Here is a 17,277-nt window from a genome sequence, read left to right on the forward strand (position 1 = left end):
AAGATAACACCCCGAATTCATAATGTGTTTCAGGAACATGGCTTTTTTTTTTTTTTTTAAATGAAAATTGGAAGTTGTTGTGTATATTCCCAGAAGAGTAGAGGCTAGTTTATAGTAGGAGAGCTCTTGTGGATGAGTATCTCCTCGCATATCTCATAGGGGCTGATGTGGAATAATCTGGATTCAAATGATCAAGTCTTGGAGGGATTAGCCAGTCTTGGAACCAATTTTTAAAATAGGGCTTTGCCATATTCCAGTCCCAAACAGCATAATTTGTAGAGGGGAATATAATCAGAATAGACTGTCAATAAAACATTAGCCCTTCCCTTAGATCCTTAGAATTTCATAAATCTCATACCCAGAGTTTTAAACTGGGGTTGGGGGGATGGGCTAAGAAGTACGAGAATCGGGAGCATATGCTACAGGAATTAGGGATGTATTTCACAGAAAAGGAACATGACAAAAACAGTCAGAAGAGGCAATTTCCTTCCTCTTTCTAATCTTGGCTCCAGTGTCCCCAGCAGAATCTCTTCAATGTCTTGCATTTCATTGCTCCCATTAGATTGGAGACAACATGTGGCTCTTGACAGCTCTGCTCCTTTGGGGTAAGTTGGGCTTAGAGGGGGTAACTAGAAGGGTACATGCACTGGCTGTGCGGACTCAGGATTTTTTTGACTTCCTTTAGTATACTAAGCTAACACTCATGAGCATGGAGACAACTGTATCTGTGCGTTCATGATTTATTGGTGTTGACTACAGCAAAAGGATGGGAAAGGAGATTCTGAGAAAGGAGACCATCAGCTTAAAAGCATCCTTTCAAAATAAAGCCCCATCAATAACCATCTGTAGGCTATTAGGAACCACTGGTGTCTGATTTTGGGAAAGGGGGTAGAGAGAAGCTAAAGAGACCTAAGCTGGCCCCTCAGAGTCTATATTAATTCTGTCTCCCTAATTCTCCCTTCTTTGTCACCTACTGATGAACTAATGTCTCTGTTGTTTGGTCTCTTACAGTTCCCGTTGGTGGGCAAATGGGTGAGTACTGTCTAACTTCACTTCTCCTCCTCTGGCACATTCCTGCTTTCAAAAGATAGGTTCCATTATCCTGAAGAAGAGAATATGGGGAGAGGATAGAAAGGAGAAAGATTTATAAATTATGTAAAGTCCATATATTCAGAGTATGCGTTTGATAAAATCCTGGTTTTTAAAGTTTCTAGGATTTCCTAAATAAGCCCTGACCTCTGGACTAAATGCCTATACACACACACACACACACACACACACACACACACACACACACACACACGAGTTCTGACAATTAAGTTCGCGACCTTTTTTGCAATGATGTTGCTAACTTTTTTGATATCAGAGGGATTATTCATTATGGATTTTTATTAACTGGACAAACAGTTAACCAAGTTTACTATTTGGAAGAGCTGAAAAGGCTGTGTGAAAAAGTTAGACGACCTGAACTCTTCGCCAACAATTCACAGCTCTTGCATCACGACAATACACGCCTCTGTCTGTGAGGGAGTTTTTAGCCAGTAAACGAAAACTGTATTGCAACACCCTTCCTACTTCATCTGGCCCTCAATGACTTCTTTCTTTACCCGAAGATAAAGGAAATATTGAAAGGAAGATATTTTGATGACATTCAGGACATCAAGGGTAATAAATACGACGACAGCTCTGATGGCCATTTCAGAGAAAGAGTTCCAAAATTGCTTTGAAGGGTGGACTAGGCACTGGTGTTGGTGCATAGCTTCCCAAGGGGAGTACTTCGAAGGTGACCATAGTGATATTCAGCAATGAGGTATGTAGCACTTTTTCTAGGATGTGTTTGCGAACTTTATTGTCAGACCTCGTGCTTGTGTGTGTGTGTGTGTGAAATAGTGGGAAAAGGCCAGAATTGCAAATGCACAGAAGTAGCTCTAAGGCTTTTTCAACATCCCCCAAATTAGTCCCCTTTAGGAGAAAGCTGAGTTTTTTGTTTGTTTTTTTTCATCCTCAGAGAGAATCAAGCAGGAACTGGAAGCTTCAAAGTGAGGAATTTGGATATTGGTTACCAATGCAGACGCTAATTAAGACCTGAGATTACCCCTCAGCGTTAGGATAGCACAGAGGATAAGAAAATCACCTCCAATCTATTTGCCCCAGTTTAAAGCCCTGCTTCATTGCTTACCAACAGTGAGAACTAAATTGGTCATTTAATTCTCGGGAACGCAAAATCCCTAACACTCAGATGTAATAACATGAACAGCTCTCTGCATTAAGGTCTGGACATTCTTCATGACTGACTTTTGTAGGTTCTCACTTGCCTATTTTTAAATCTAATCTATATATACATTTTTTTCCCCTTGTGCTATCCACAAAACCTTACCAATTGCTCAGAGCCTTCCTTTTTAATCCACTTTTTGTCCACCCCCAACAAAGCAGACCCCCCAAAAGCAGTGATCACCTTGCAACCTCCATGGGTCAATATATTCCAAATGGAAAGTGTAACCTTCTGGTGTGAAGGACCCCGCCTGCCTGAGGACAACTCTACACAGTGGTTGGTCAATGGTACAGCCATTCGCACCTTGACCCCCAGCTATAGGATCGCTTCTGCCAGTTTCAGTGACACTGGTGAATACAGGTGCCAGACAGGCCTCTCAATGGCAAGTGACCCCGTACAGCTGGAAATCCACAAAGGTAAATATAGCATGGAGCAGGAGGGCTGGAAATCATGAGGTCTTCCTGTATGTTTGCTCCTTTCTGGATGTCGCATGTGTCTTTGTTGATTTATCTGAATATGAGTCTCAGCTCTATGTATCTGCCAAGTGAAATTAAGTCAAGATACTCAAAACATCACATTAGAGTCCTTAAACTGGGTCCCCAAAGCACCCCAAATGGAGTCGCTGTGAATAGGGTATCTAGAGTAAAACTCAGACCCTAAGATTTTATCATTATTCAAAATATCTAGTTTTGTTGAAAAAAGTTATGCCTGCCCATAGTTAATAAGACTAATTTGGAGAAATGCGCAATGATGGACAATAAAATCTCCTTCCCACCCCACCCCCTAATCCCACCGTCACTTGCCACAAAAACAAAACTGTTAATAACATAAACTTTCTTTTTTAATACTTAAAATACCTTGGAGGTCTGTTTATATCAAGCGACATCTACCTTGAACTTTCAAATATCTGCCGTATGGCTGTGCAATAATTGATTTAACCAGTCTCCCTATTAGTAAACTTATGGTGTGTTTACATTCTTTGCTTTTATAAACAATGCTGTAATAAACATCTTTATACATATCATCTGGGATGCATTTCATAGTATATTTGTACGATCATATTCTGGATCATATTCTGGATATGGAATCACTATGAGACTTTAAGCATTTTAAAGTTTGATGAATAGAAGCAGAAAAATACCCCACCATTCACTTAAGTCTGCAAGACGTTTCTACTTACCAAGAGATGGAAACTACTCTTTAGGGCAAAATGTTTCATTATTGAGGACAAATCATTCAAATGGGTTATTTAGTTATTCGAAAGCAATAAGTTAAACTGCTATGTAATCGATAATGCAAAAGTTAATCTATGCTGGAGGCAGAATTAGATTTATGTGGACTAGGTTGCTTTTGAAGGAAATGTGTTTTAGCTGAAGGATGTGGAGAATGTCAGAGGAAATGCTACGCATTTCTCACGAGATTTTACGTAATTCCAGCAGAAGTCCTTCCTGGTTCAAATGGCAAATAATGAACTCGGCCTGGGAAGAGGTCGTTTTTTGTTGCCTCTAGAACCCCCGGCATTGGTGACTTATTAAGAATAATATCTTTCACATTATTTTCTACATTATATTGTATATGACATTATTACATTATGTCAACAAAAGTGTGCTGCCACCAATCCAATCCCAACAGGAGTCCCCAATCTGCAGTGTGATAAAAAGATAAACTTTATTCAGATCACAGTTTACAAATAGGATAAGACACAGCCTCCAGAGGACACTGAAAATGTGCTCCCCTGAGACAAAGGGGAGGTCCACTTTTATAAAGTTCCCACTCTGGCCCCTGATTGGTCATTTCTATGCAAATGAAGAATCCAAACTTATAGTCTGATTGGTCCAAGTAGCACTGTCCTGATTGGTCAGTTATTCGTCCTGATTGGTCATTATGGAGGGCCTCTGATTAGTCAGTAAAGATGCAAATGAGCACATTGCCCAGTTGGAAAGGGCAGCTCTCAGGCCATTGGTTAAAAGAATTCCAGGAACCTATATAAGGGGGTTCAGCTGGCACAGTGCAGGAGGCTGGCAGTTCAGTCTGTGTACAAGATTACTTTTCTTCCCAGGAAAGCTAAAGCTATTTGAGGAATGGGGAACAGGCCTCAGATTCAGCAGAGCTCCAGGTTGGAATGTGAGGAGAAATAGATAAAGCCCCACGGGTTCAGCTTTGGCCTCCTTGTACCTCTGCCACTGTATACCTACATTTTGGGTCCACATTTTCCAGATTGGGTACTACTCCAGGTCTCCAGCAGAGTCGTCACCGAAGGAAAACCTCTGGCCTTGAGGTGTCATGGATGGAATAATAACAAGCTGTCCAATATGTTTTTCTACCAAAACCGCAAGATCTTTAAGTTTTCTTCTTGGGATTCTGAATTCACCATTCTGAGAACCAATATGAATCACAATGGCATCTATCACTGCTCAAGCCAGATACAGAATTATTTCATATCAGCAGGAGTGTCGATCACCATAAAAGGTATTGTATCTGAGTAGTTATAGAACTATAGTTTTAAGGACCAGCAGAACCATCAGAAATCATCGCTTTGACTTGTAAATAAGGAAACTGAGCTCCAGGGAGTTAAACTGCCTTACTGAAAGCCATGCGATGACCTGGGGTCTTCTGAGGAAACCCCAAGAATACCTGTTTGCTGGAAGTGGGGAAAATTATGTCTTATGGATGCATTCTCTAGGGGCAGGTTCCCGAAGGGGGGGGTGGCTATATCTTCTGCAGAAAGAACGTTGACTCTGAAGCAGGCAACTCTCAACTTTTTTTTTTTTTTCAGAGCTATTTCCAGCCCCAGTGCTGAAAGCATCCTCTTCATTCCCCCTCCTAGAGGGGGATCCGGTTAACCTGAGCTGTGAGACCAAGTTGTCCTCACAGAGCCCTGAGGTACAGCTCTACTACTCCTTCTACGTGGGCAATGAGACCCTGATGAATAGAACCACATCTTCTGAATACCAGATACTCACTGCTAAAAGAGACGATCCTCGGTTATATAGGTGTGAGGCCGTTACAGAAGATGGAACTATCATCAGGCAAAGCCCTGAGTTGAAGCTTCAAGTGCGTGGTGAGTGAGAATGATGGGAACTGACTGGCCCAAGAGTAGTTGCTCCCTTTTCTCTTATGGAACTGAGGTCTGTTCCAGAGATTTCTTGGGCCAGCCAGGAAAAACCTATGAACAGACCTTTCCACTCTTGATTAAAAACTTTACTATTCTCCACGTAAACATCAATTTCCTTTCCTTCCTCTATTTATTTCCTTCCTTTTCTCCTTCCTTCTTTTCTTCTATATTTTCTTTTTTTTCTGTCCTTTTAAATCAGTTGTTACTGCTTTTTTTTTTTTTAAATTGAAGTTTATTGGGGTGACAATTGTTAGTACAATTACATAGATTTCAGGTGTATAATTCTCTTCTATATTTTCTATTCTCTTTCCCTCCTCCCTCTCCTTTCTTCACTCCCTCCCTCTCCCCTTCTCACTCACCTGCAATCGAATCAACAATATATTGAGTTCCTCCCATCTATTGTCATAGGTATTGGGATATAAAGACAGTAGGGTGCAGTTCTTACTTCAAGGAGCTCGCATGGTAGATTGCTATGATGGGGATTTTGTGGATTGCACATAAGTATCTGCCTAAGTGTCTATATCTGGCTGAGGTGGAGGGATGGTGAGCTCCAGAACAAAGACTCTTTGGGAAAAAAGTTTATCTTCAATCCAAATTCATTTCAAGCATTAAGTGGCATCAAAATGGCAGTTGTCTCTGAAACTAGGGAGTAAGTCTCCTGACAGAGTCCTGGCACTTAAACTCTTATGAGGAGACTGCCTCTTGTCCATAGGCCACATTGTTCAGCTGGAGCCCCCTCCAACTCCTCCCTGTCCCCTGAAATTACGGTGTCTCCATTGGGGACAGGCATATCAGGTCTTAGCCAACCTTCTCTTCCAAACATAACTGTCTTAGTCCTCTGCTTTCTAAAAAGCACATCTTCTCTTTGTCATTTTCTTTTTCAGGTCTTCAGTCACCAGCTCACATCTGGTTTCATGTCGCTTTCTCTCTGGCAACGGGAATCATATTTTTGGTGAACAATGTTTTCTGTGTGATAATACACAAGGAACTTCAAAAAAAGGAGAAGTGGAATTTAGAAATCCCTATGGACTCTGGTCAGGGAAAGAAGGCAACTTCTTACCTTTAAAAAGATCGATATTTAGAAGAAGAGCTGAAATGTCAGGAACAAGAAGAACGGCTGCAAGAAAAGACACAGCAGAAGCCCCAGGGGGCAGGGCAGCAGCTCAGTGGGTGCCCACAGGTCTGGACAGGCGCTTCCCCTTCCTCTCCGTGTAAGCGTTGGGGCACAAACATCCAAAAGCTGAAAGATGCTGGAACTGTGAGTCCCATGACATTTGACTAACTCTTAAATAAAGCAAATTAATGAGTTGACTTCAATGGAGATAAACTTGGAAATGTAGTGGGTAGGGACGATTTGATATGAGACCCACTCTACAGCAATTAAAAGCTTGGAAGTCAAGTCTGACCTGATTATCCTATTAGGTAGTTTGAGCGATAATATAATGCTGAGGACAGGGTGAAAAGGTAAGTGTGTGCATGTGTACAAGAGATTAAGAGGCAGAGAGACAGAATGAGAAACAGAGAAAGAGGATATGAGGGAGACAAGAGGCAATAGTACAGACCAAAAAGTAAGAAATGTAACTTACAAATGACATGTGAGAGACTTTGAGAATGAGAGCTCATACCTGTGTGGTGCTGAGGATGGTTACTTCACAGCTTTTCTCCTTTAGTGCACTTGCAGGGGATGTGTCCATACATCTTTCAGAGATACAAGGGTAACTCACAATAAGAAATGGATGCATTATTTTTGTCCTTTCATTTGAGGCTTTCTCAAGCCCTCTCTGTGTTGAGACACCAGGGGTCCTGTTTGTCTGTCCCAGTCCCCTGCCCGTGTAAAGGCAGAATATCACTGCTGCTTTCCTTAATAAATGAAACCCAGATCTCCAAGCATGGCATTGTAAGGAGAAGCTTCAAGTGGGGAGGGGCAACGATACCACAAAGCTCCATCTTGTAATTCCAGATTTACTTTATCTTTCTGATTTTCTGGATGACTACAAAGTAGCTTCAAGATAACCCTTCTCTCCCACTTGGGCTCCAGTTTGGAGACAAAATATTTCCCTGCTACTCCATAAGACAGCTGAGAGAAAACTGAAATATGTGAATGCGACTTTACTAAAGGTTAGAAAAAAATGAAAAAGGTATAAACAATCCTAGCAACGTGAATTAGAGATTACTTGATTTTTTAAAAAATGTAGCTTATCTGCCAAACAAGGACACTTCCCTGCCGAGCCTGTGTTCTGGCTCCACATGGCAGGGCCTACTTTGAACACTCACCACCTAGAAAAACCCTCAAGCAACTTAGACCTGAAATAGATGGAAGCATCTATGGGCAGGGAGAATGCCCTTCTCCCCCCCCACCTTCAGAAAAATGTACAATAATTACCATTTCAATTGAAGTACAACAACTCCAACATTTGTATTAAAGGACATGGTCTGAGGAATGGCAGGAACTTCATCGATTGCACATAATACTTGGTCTTGTGGACTGGGGCAACGGGGAAATGGGAGCTGCAGGGATGAGGCCCAAAGACTCTCTGTAGAGGTACCGTCCAGAGAGGACTCTAGCCTGAGGAATTGGGAACTGTAGCAGGACGTGACATTGAACGCGGAGGAGAGAGCTCTGCCACCCTCACAAGGTGGAGAATTCCAAGGGCTCCCTGGAGCAGAACGTGGGTGACAGACAGGATATAGACAGAGCACTAATGATCTGGGTGGAATGGACCCAGTCATTGCTAAAGCATCATGAAGTGCTTCCTCCCTCCCCACTCTCCATCCTCAGGCATGGAATCCTATACCGCGTGGTATGTAACCAGGACACCAACTTCACATTGAAGAAAGTGCAGGAGTGGGCCATTGCCCTAGGACCCACAGTCAGATCACGTACTATACCACCCAGAAGCTGCTGTTTGGCCTCGTAAAGAGCTGGACAGCCTCCTGAAGGAAGAACTGGAAGATGCAGCTGAGATGCCATTCTCCAGAATGCCATATATTCACTGTGTCCTAGTAAGAAGAATATATGGGTCCAGGAACCAAGAAGTGGAAGAGTAATTCCATTTACTATTGCCCCTAATGACCCAGTGGGGGGCTTTGTGCTTCCCAAACCTACAACTCTGGGTTCTCCAGAGGTAGAGGCCCTAGTCCCCAAGGAGGGCAAACTTTCACCTGGGGACACAGCATGAGGCCCATGGGGTTACAACATAGCTGATGCCTGGGTGCTTGGGGCTCCTTGTGTCCAGGGAACAGTAGGCAAGAAGAGGGGGTCTTTGTCTTGACAGGGATAATTGATCCAAATCAGCAGGAGATAAAGCTGCTATTGCACAATGGGGGTAGGGAGGAATAGGTGTGGAACTCAGGTGATCCACTAGGATGCCTCTTATTGCTCCCTTGCCCAATTTTGACTTTAAATAGATAGGTACAGCAACTGCAGGTGTAGAGGCGCTTAGTGACCAGGTACTCAGCACTCTCAGGAATGAAAACCGGGGTCATGCCATCGGGTTAGCCTCTGAGACAGTGTGTAGCAATTGTGGCCCTGAGCCCAAGTGCAGCAATGGGAGCTGTAGGTCCCATTCTTCACTCTTCTATACTGTCCCTCAGGAAGAAATGCCCAGTAGAATCCTGGAAGAGGTGCTTCCCAAACTTCTGTGGTTCAGTGGATCCAGGCATAGGGGTGGACGATGGTGGACATGGAGATGTGCTGTCCAAATCCTTTTTCAAGAAAGGGCTCGATGACCAGCACAAGAAATGCATTCAGCAGACACTCTTCAGCTCTTAGTTAATGTGTTTCCCTGAAAATAAGACCTAGCCGGACAATCAATTCTAATGCGTCTTTTGGAGCAAAAATTAATATAAGACCCGATCTTATTTTACTACAAGGCTGGGTCTTACATTAATTTTTACTCCAAAAGACGCATTAGAGCTGATTGTCCGGCTAGATCTTATTTTCAGGGAAACAGGGTAGCTCCCAGGGTCTGCTTCAGTTGCGTCCCCTAAAGTCACACCCTACCTGGAGCATCCTGCATCTCGTGCCTGAACAAAACAGGCCATTTCAGCCCAAAGGAGGACATGGTTGAGAGCGATATTCGCTCTAGAGCTGCTTAGGGGGTTGATCAAGGCTTTATCAGGTTTTCATTGTAGTCTTTTTCTTCCTCAGCCCAATCCTATTTCCTCACTCTTCACTGGGTTCATCCCTAATAAACATCTTGCACGCCAAACTCTGTCTTGGCATCTGCTTCCAGAGAGTCCAATCTGCGTGTTTTGTAAGCCACTGCAACAATTTATAAAGTCTGGAGTATTATAAGACCCATTTGTTCAAATAACACTTCTAGGGACATAGTTCACAGAACAAAACAAGTTGGTAACAATAAAACCCGGGCACACACAGGAGAATAAACTTGATATTCCTGTGAATGTTCTTTGTTTAACACCTTATCAAACCTGATTTTTTTGAGCTGGTTTGTGATGGATGTAAACTGTTCTCTCTCCCGCTAGCTACAACGGAGAGGGAACGTCCTCATGTGTTCTGATTGTACTTCTATGAGTGATGATTTGCATTTTAAGTTCAGGGTTTGGAATTGCACTGGTTAGCATTTGAAGCAAAATGCAAACCTCCTAATTTTACCTGCAGAAAGCAAGAAATCGGTCAACAGGATTTTACTCAATAATGGTGAAACAAGGACCATACAGCATTTTATTCTGCAGCGTTACCACCGTTCCCTATTGTTGCACATATGGATTGCTTCATTCACTGCCATAAGTGTCCTTCTGCAGTGTGTTGGCCCATAGGGATATATAGCTATTCTAATGGATACATTGGCAGTGATAGTTTAAGGGAATCAAACTCCCAATTGTCAACTTCCAAATGTACTCTTTCATTACATTGTGCTAAGAACATGCCTGCTGTAAATGTCTGAAGCTGATTCTTTTCCACCTACTCTTTCCCACACATCCTTCTCCCCGTTTTCAAAAGAAAGACATATCTCTCACTCTTCCCAAATTATGATACATTGCCCTGGGGATTAAAAAAAATCTGGGTCTACCAAAGAGACAACGCCACTATAAACCAGAAGTAAGTTTTTGTGTCTTTCTCTCTTATATTCATGGGTTTTCAGGGGCAAAGCTATGTGTTAGAAATGGATATTTTGGCCTATGTTTAGATATTCTGAATCCTAGTATATATTGTAGAGAGGAGGGCAGAATTTATTATAATTTTCATTTATAGACATTGCCTCTTTTTCACACTATCATCAAAAAATGCTTGGCTCCGGTGGGAGAATCCTATGAGGGCACGGCAAAGAGAGTGTAACTAAGAACACACCTTATCTCACACAGGCAACAAACCTGTGCACAGCTCTATACCTGATCGATTCATCTGTGAATTTGGCTATATCAGAATAAGCTAGGGTACATCTTCAAGTAAAAGGAATATGTATATTGAAAGTAAGTTGGTGTTTTACATTTTCTCGAATAATTTAGAATTGTTTCATTAATTTTTACCCAAAAAAAAGAACACACAAAACAACAGGTACTGGATACTGTAAATCCATAGTTATTCATATTTTTACTTGGTTGCAAATCTGCTTGCTGTCACTCATAAACCATTTCTCTGTTCCTAACTGGGATGTGTTAGTAGATTCTATTGAAAACCAGCCACTTAACAAGGTCATTAAAACATTTTTTTTAGCTCCACACTTAACTAGTGGCTGGAATCGGACTCAGAAGGACAGGCCACTGCGGTAGATCTCGGACCCACAGAGGCTGTGTGCTCCCAACGTGTCCCGCGGAAGGGCCGGGCGCCACGCTGTGGCCACCTGTGCACATGGCGACCCGAGTTCGCCACGGAGGCCGCCGCCGCGCGCGCGTGGGGACCCAGCTGCGTGAAGCTGTCAGCGGCTCGCTTTCCGCAACCTCTCCCAAAACTCCGTGAGAAAATGTGCTTCTCTAAGACGGTAGGGGCAAGAAAGAAGCTGTAGAGTGCGTCGCCGGCATCAGCACTCGTGGGCGGCCCCCCAAATCTCGCTGTAGTTGTTTACTCGGGGCCGGCAGATGTGAGAAGCCGGCTCCGTGGTGGGTCCGGTAGGCAGCGGCAGGACGCATCGCCGGAAGCCAAAGGCGATGGTCGCGGCCTCCCGGAACGGAAACACTACCTAGGCCAAGGCCGACCCCCCTGCTCGCCGACCTGGCGGCGGCGCCACCCCGCGGCCGCCTGTTGACATTGCAGCCTCGGCCGCTCCCTCGCGCAGGGGCTGCTGGGAGACGCAGAGCGCGCCGGGCGGGGGCGTTGGCTGAACCGCCGGCTGGGCAACCACAGGGAGGGGTGCGGGCCCCGGGGGAGAAGCCTAGGAAAGAGGCGGCGGGAGGAGGCGGCAGCAGGGAGGGAGCAGGTGGAGAGTGCAAGACAGGCGTCCAGTGAAGGACAGACCACCTCCCAGCTGGACCCAGCACCATCAGAGCCAGGAAGGGGCAGAAACGGAAGGCCGCTGGGTAGGGAGCCTGCAGGCTCTTCAAGGGCTGCTCTGAAATGCATTGGGGGAACCAGGGGGCTTCGCCCTCGGGTCCAAGGCCCAGTATTTTATCCCTGATGACAAAAGAGTTTCCAGGACTGAGAACAAGGCCCTGGAGGGGACGGATGCAACTAGTGGGGAGGAGGATGGGTGGGTGGGTTTGGGGATGGAGGTGGGGTGTTCTTTCGTCTCAGACTCAGTAGGGACAATACCCAGGGCCCACCCAGTAATTCCTCAGAGCTCCCAGACCTAAGCACCACACCCAAGAGTAGACAATAATGGAGAACAGGTAGCTGGTTGTGAGGAGGGTGGGTAATTGGGGTGAGGGGAGTGTTCTCACCTTCCAGGCTCCCTAGGGAGAGCCCTACAACTCATTCTAGGACCACAGGAGGTTCTACGAGAGTCCCAGCCCTTTCAGAACAGTCAGGGGCTTCCTTCTCAGGCTAGGTTTGGGGTAAAAGAGGAAGAGTTGGGTCCATTCTGGGTCTTTTCTGGCTCCCACATTCAGTTGGGAGAAACCCCAGTGCCTTCTGGACTTAGGCATTTTCCTGCTGAGGAGCCAAAGACGGGGAGACCTGCCTTATGATTCCAAGCAACTGGCTGGAAGGGGTTTGACAGCCCTCACTGCCGCCAGGTTTAGTTGCAGACTCCAGAGGCAATAAGGGGACAACAGTGGCAGCAGAACAGGAATCCAGGTGAGATAATGGTAGCTTGGATTAACATGGTAGTTAGTGGTGGAGGTGTTGAGAAGTGGTTACACGTGGAATGTATTTTGTAGGAAGTGCCAAAAAAGCTTGCTGATTGATTAGCTGTAAGGAATGTGGGAAAAAGGAATAAGGAAAAACTCCTAGAATTGGGGTCTGAGCAATATACTGTGTCACACGGGGTGGCATGTGGGGTCTCAGTTCCTGCTCCCCACATAAGAATGCAGGATATGGTGAAGCCAAAAAGGAACACCCACGGAGCCATAGATAGGGGCGTCAGACCACTAAAGTCTCGCTGGTGGCTGGGTTGGAGACACAGGAGGCAGGAGCCACACGATCTGCAACCCGCCATCCACTTGTCGTTGCCAACCAACCCCACTTGGTAGCTGCAGTCTGCCATGATAACTGCAATCCGCTCTTGCTAGCTCAGCCACCATCTCCTTGCTAGCCCCCATTTTTCTGCTAGCGTAGCCACAGCAGTTGGCTGTGCTAGTGGCCCATGGCTCACTGGTTACAGCTGACAGCCACCTAGCCACAGCTGATGGCCATCCAATCACAGTTGATGGCCATTCACTACCTGAGCCAGCACCTTTCCATGTGAGGCCGAGAGCCTGGAAACTGCACTCCTGGCTCTGTCCCCACATACTGATTCCACTGACAGCTGAAAAAGAGCAAGTTGGTGGAGCAGGGAAGAGAATAGCAAGAAACAAAACTTTTGTATTGGACATACAAGATTCTTATTTGACATGTAAGTGTAACTTGAAAAAGCTGTGGATATTTGAGTGGAACTCAGGGAAGAATCCTGGACTAAAGAGTCGTATATTTGTGGTCTTCAGAGCCATAGGACTAGAAGAGACAATGTACACAGAAAGTACAGATAGAAAACAGAAAAAGGTCTAAGGCTGAATGAACCCTGGGACATGACAAATCTTAAAGATTGTGTAGCAGAGTTGGCAGCAAAGGATGTTGAGAAGGTATTGCTGACAAGGTAGGAGAAACAAGTGTCTCAAGAAAAAGTGATCAACGATGTCAGATTCTCCTGAGAATATCCGATGTGGAGTGGAATTGCGTTGTCTATGGTTCTATTGGGGAGGGGATATTGACATCATTACAATATTGACTTCTAATTCATGAGCATGAATTATTTATGTCATTGTTAATATCTCACAAGAGTTACAGTTTTCTTTCTGGAAGTGTTCATCTTTTTGTTGATTTCTAGGTCCTTCATTTTGGAGAGTTATTGTAAATGGTATTGTGAGAATCTTAAATGATTATTGTCCGTCTCATAGCTATAATAGTATAAAAACGGAAAGACCCTAAGAGAACTGTATATTAAGCTTGGCAATGGAAAGCTGGATGTTGAAAATCTGGTCTGTCAGGTCTTTTAGGTATAGACCTCTTTGCACACTGGCAGTAAAACGGGAGCCAATAAAATGGTTTGCTGTCCTTCCTTTATTCCTCATTACTCGGTTTGTTTCCAAAGATGGGGTCAAAGTCCCCAAAGTGTAAGAAGTTCATCTTGCTGCCTTCCCCTTTCACCTCCATATCACACTAAGCACGTTACTCCTTAACCCTTAGACTTAGGATAGAAAAAAAGTTGTGGAGAGGGAGTATCTGTTAAATAAAGGGAGAAATTCCTAAACAGGCTAATGGAAGTAGAAAATCTGTTCAGAAACGCTAGAAATGACTGGTTTACACATTCTGGAGAAATAAATTCCCCAGATGTGCTTTCTGAAAGATAATTTAATTTGAAGAAGCATTAACGTGATCCCCAGTGAAACAGCAATAATCTGGAGTCTGGTTGGGACTTTGAGGCCCACTTCTTCTGCAAGGGCAGAAAAAGCCTCAAAGAGAAGAAATAGACATTTACAACAGGTGTGGAAGTGCCACATTTATTTTAGAAAATAATCATTTTATAACTTTAATTCAATCAGATCTTAAAATGCCACAGGCTTTGGGCACAATAAACTATAATTCAAATCTTAACCCTACACATAATAGCTGTTTAAATTGTAGTTTCTTATCCCAATTATCTCTCATCCCACTTTGAAATCTATATTGTGGCCCCTAATATCTAATTGTTATGGATTATTTTGATGTACCAAACACTTATTTGCAGGGGTTATTAACTTAATATCTCTCGCTGTCATTGCCATAATATCAGTAGGTGGCTTTTCATCCTTTCCTATTATCTTGATCAATTTATATAAATATTTTCTCTCCCCCTCGTAAAACTGTCTGGGCCTGGTGCTGCTTCTAAGGGTAGATCTTTGCCAATCTTTTCAGTTTCTCCTGTAGCTACATTTTATTAAGGTAGTCTCCTTTTCTTAGGCAACTTTGATCATTTGTATTGAAAATTAAATATTTTATCTACATTTGCGAATACAGCTATCAAAATATACATACCAATTTTAATGTCTTCTACATCTAATGTTGCTGATAGTTGTGTTTTCTCTCAATACTAAATTTACCAAAGGATTAACCCTTTAATTTTCTTTCAAAGAACCAGGTTTTGGTTTTATTGCTTAATTCTATTTTGGGGGAGTGGGAAACTATCATCTATTCCATTGATTTCTGCTTCTGTCCTAATGTGTTCTAATTTCCTCAGGTTTTGTTGTCCCTTTATTAGCTTTCAAGTTAAAAGCTTAATTCATTGTTGTCACGCAGCAGCCTAGCCGACTGTCTCCTTGTGCCTTTCCTTAAGGAAAGAAGAGTCTGTGAGACTGTGCCTTCTTGGGACCTTGCTTCACCTCTGTGCTTATGCGTTACGTCTCTCTGTTTGGCCCCCAAAAGATGGTTTGTCAGCCAAGGACGGGTAAGATTTCTCACGGGAGAGACAACCTAAGACAGGCAGAACCATGTGGGGACCCCCATGAGCTACCATGAAAAACATGGAAAGGGGCATTATCTCTTTCCCCTGTTCAAAGAGAGCCACTGCTGACACTGGCTTTGCCTCTCACCTGATTGTGAGAGAAGTCAGGAGAGCGATAACATCAGCTCTCCCTGTTTAGCTCAACAATAAGGTTTCAACAGGAGAGACTTGTCCCCAGGAGGGTGCATACTTTGATTAAGTCATCATGGAACGTCTGCTTCGGCTGTTTGCAGGCAGGCGAGGGTGATTGGTTTAAATCATTTTTCTTGTATGATGTATGAGACTCACAGACCGTGGAAAAAACAATGCTACTTCCTTGTATGTTTATCAATAAAAGCCACCAGTTGGCCCGATTCAGGGCTCCAGTCCTTAAAAGACTGTGAGACCCTTGGCCCTCTGTGATTTAACTGCATCAAGTCTGTTTCTTTCTTGCTTAAAAACTTAACCTAACGCCGCCCCTTCTTGTTCCCTCACTGCCTGTGTTGCACTGGACACGACAATTCATTATTTTTAATAGTTCTTTTCTCACTAATGCATTTTAAGGCTATGAATTTTCCTCTGACCTCTTCATATAGTTTTTAATATGTAGTGCTCTCTTTATTTCTAAAGCGTATATAATTTTATTTTGATACCCTGTTTAATCCATGTGCTTTTCCTTACAGTATAAATCAAGGGGAGTATTTTTAGTTATTTCATTGCATTCTGATTAGTGAAGATGTCTTGTATGGTGTCAGCTTTTTCAAAACTTGTTGAGCTTTCATTTGTCATCTCACACATGGTCAGTTTCTTCCAGTATTCCACGTAAATTTCAGAATCATGTACTTTTTCTATTTCGGATACAAGATGATATTGGTATAAGTATAGTTACGATTAATCTTGTTAACTATGTACTTCAAATCCTTTATACCCTTAACGAGTTTTAGTTGACTTGACCCATCAGTTCCTGATAATGGTGTAGGTATGTTAACTTAATCACCAATATGATTGCTTTATTAGTAATCTTTGTGCGCACATTCACGTAAGTACATACATGTGTATACTTAAGTGCAAACAATTCATATCTCTCCTTAATGGACTGCTGCTTTTGTGAATTTGAAATAGCCCTCTTCTAGTGCATTATACTCAACTTTTACACATATACGTATGTATTTTTATATATATTTAAATCTATGCTTTTCTAACAAATTCTAGAGTAATTATATCCTCCTCCTGAATATAATGTAAATCATAGCTTGTTTTATGTCTCTTTATTCTTGCCCCATGTCAATATCATCTGTAATTTGAACTGCAGGTTTTTAAAAATAATTTTTTGGAGTCCACACCAAAAGATGGCTGCATTTGAAGTTCCTCTAATAGTTTTGAGCTCATTTCTTCAAAACAGTAGACAAAATGTGGAGCAGAGACCATAAATGTAAAAAATTTCTGTAATTTCTGTAATCACAGAGTTACCTAAACAAACTCTTAAAATCCAAACTTGAATCACTAATCAAAATAAGAGGGGAGATTTCAATACAAACATGATGGATACAATAAATTAATGCTACTTGTATGGCCCAGGATATCGTAACCAATGTCAATTGTATGTCTAAACTCACCGCTTCTTAAATTTGTTTTACAAGTAGTTTGGTATATATATGTTATATATATATGTATCTCTTTGTTAATTGAACCTTTTCTGATTCATTTATTTCATCCCTCTCCTACCACCTGATTTCTAATTGCTCAATAAAGTTATTCCATTATAAAATTAGCTGGATGAATAAAGACCAAGTATTCTAAGACTTAAAATTTTTTTAGAATCTAAACTTATTTAT

General features: G+C 42.8%; 1 protein-coding gene across 2 annotated transcripts; it reads left to right on the forward strand.

Moving 5' to 3' along the window:
• The first annotated feature begins 485 nt into the window (after positions 1-485).
• Positions 486-6,698, forward strand: FCGR1A (Fc gamma receptor Ia). Of its 2 annotated transcripts, none has more exons than XM_019739864.2 (6): positions 486-605; positions 1,012-1,032; positions 2,434-2,688; positions 4,490-4,741; positions 5,049-5,333; positions 6,272-6,698. In XM_019739864.2, the coding sequence occupies exons 1-6, from the start codon at positions 575-577 to the stop codon at positions 6,451-6,453; spliced, it is 1,026 nt and encodes a 341-aa protein (XP_019595423.2). In that variant the 5' UTR covers positions 486-574; the 3' UTR covers positions 6,454-6,698. The 2 variants fall into 2 exon arrangements, with proteins under 2 accessions (XP_019595423.2, XP_019595422.2); XM_019739863.2 differs by having other exon boundaries at positions 563-605; positions 2,431-2,688.
• The last annotated feature ends 10,579 nt before the right edge of the window (positions 6,699-17,277 follow it).

The sequence above is a fragment of the Rhinolophus sinicus genome, linkage group LG14 (genome assembly GCF_036562045.2).
Source record: "Rhinolophus sinicus isolate RSC01 linkage group LG14, ASM3656204v1, whole genome shotgun sequence".
Classification (NCBI taxonomy): domain Eukaryota; kingdom Metazoa; phylum Chordata; class Mammalia; order Chiroptera; family Rhinolophidae; genus Rhinolophus; species Rhinolophus sinicus.

Coding starts and splice junctions, on each gene's coding strand:
- FCGR1A (XM_019739863.2), top strand. CDS start 575: ATGTGGCTCTTGACAGCTCTGCTCCTTTGGG. Junction 606..1,011: donor GACAGCTCTGCTCCTTTGGG/GTAAGTTGGGCT, acceptor GGTCTCTTACAG/TTCCCGTTGGTGGGCAAATG. Junction 1,033..2,430: donor TCCCGTTGGTGGGCAAATGG/GTGAGTACTGTC, acceptor CCCCCAACAAAG/CAGACCCCCCAAAAGCAGTG.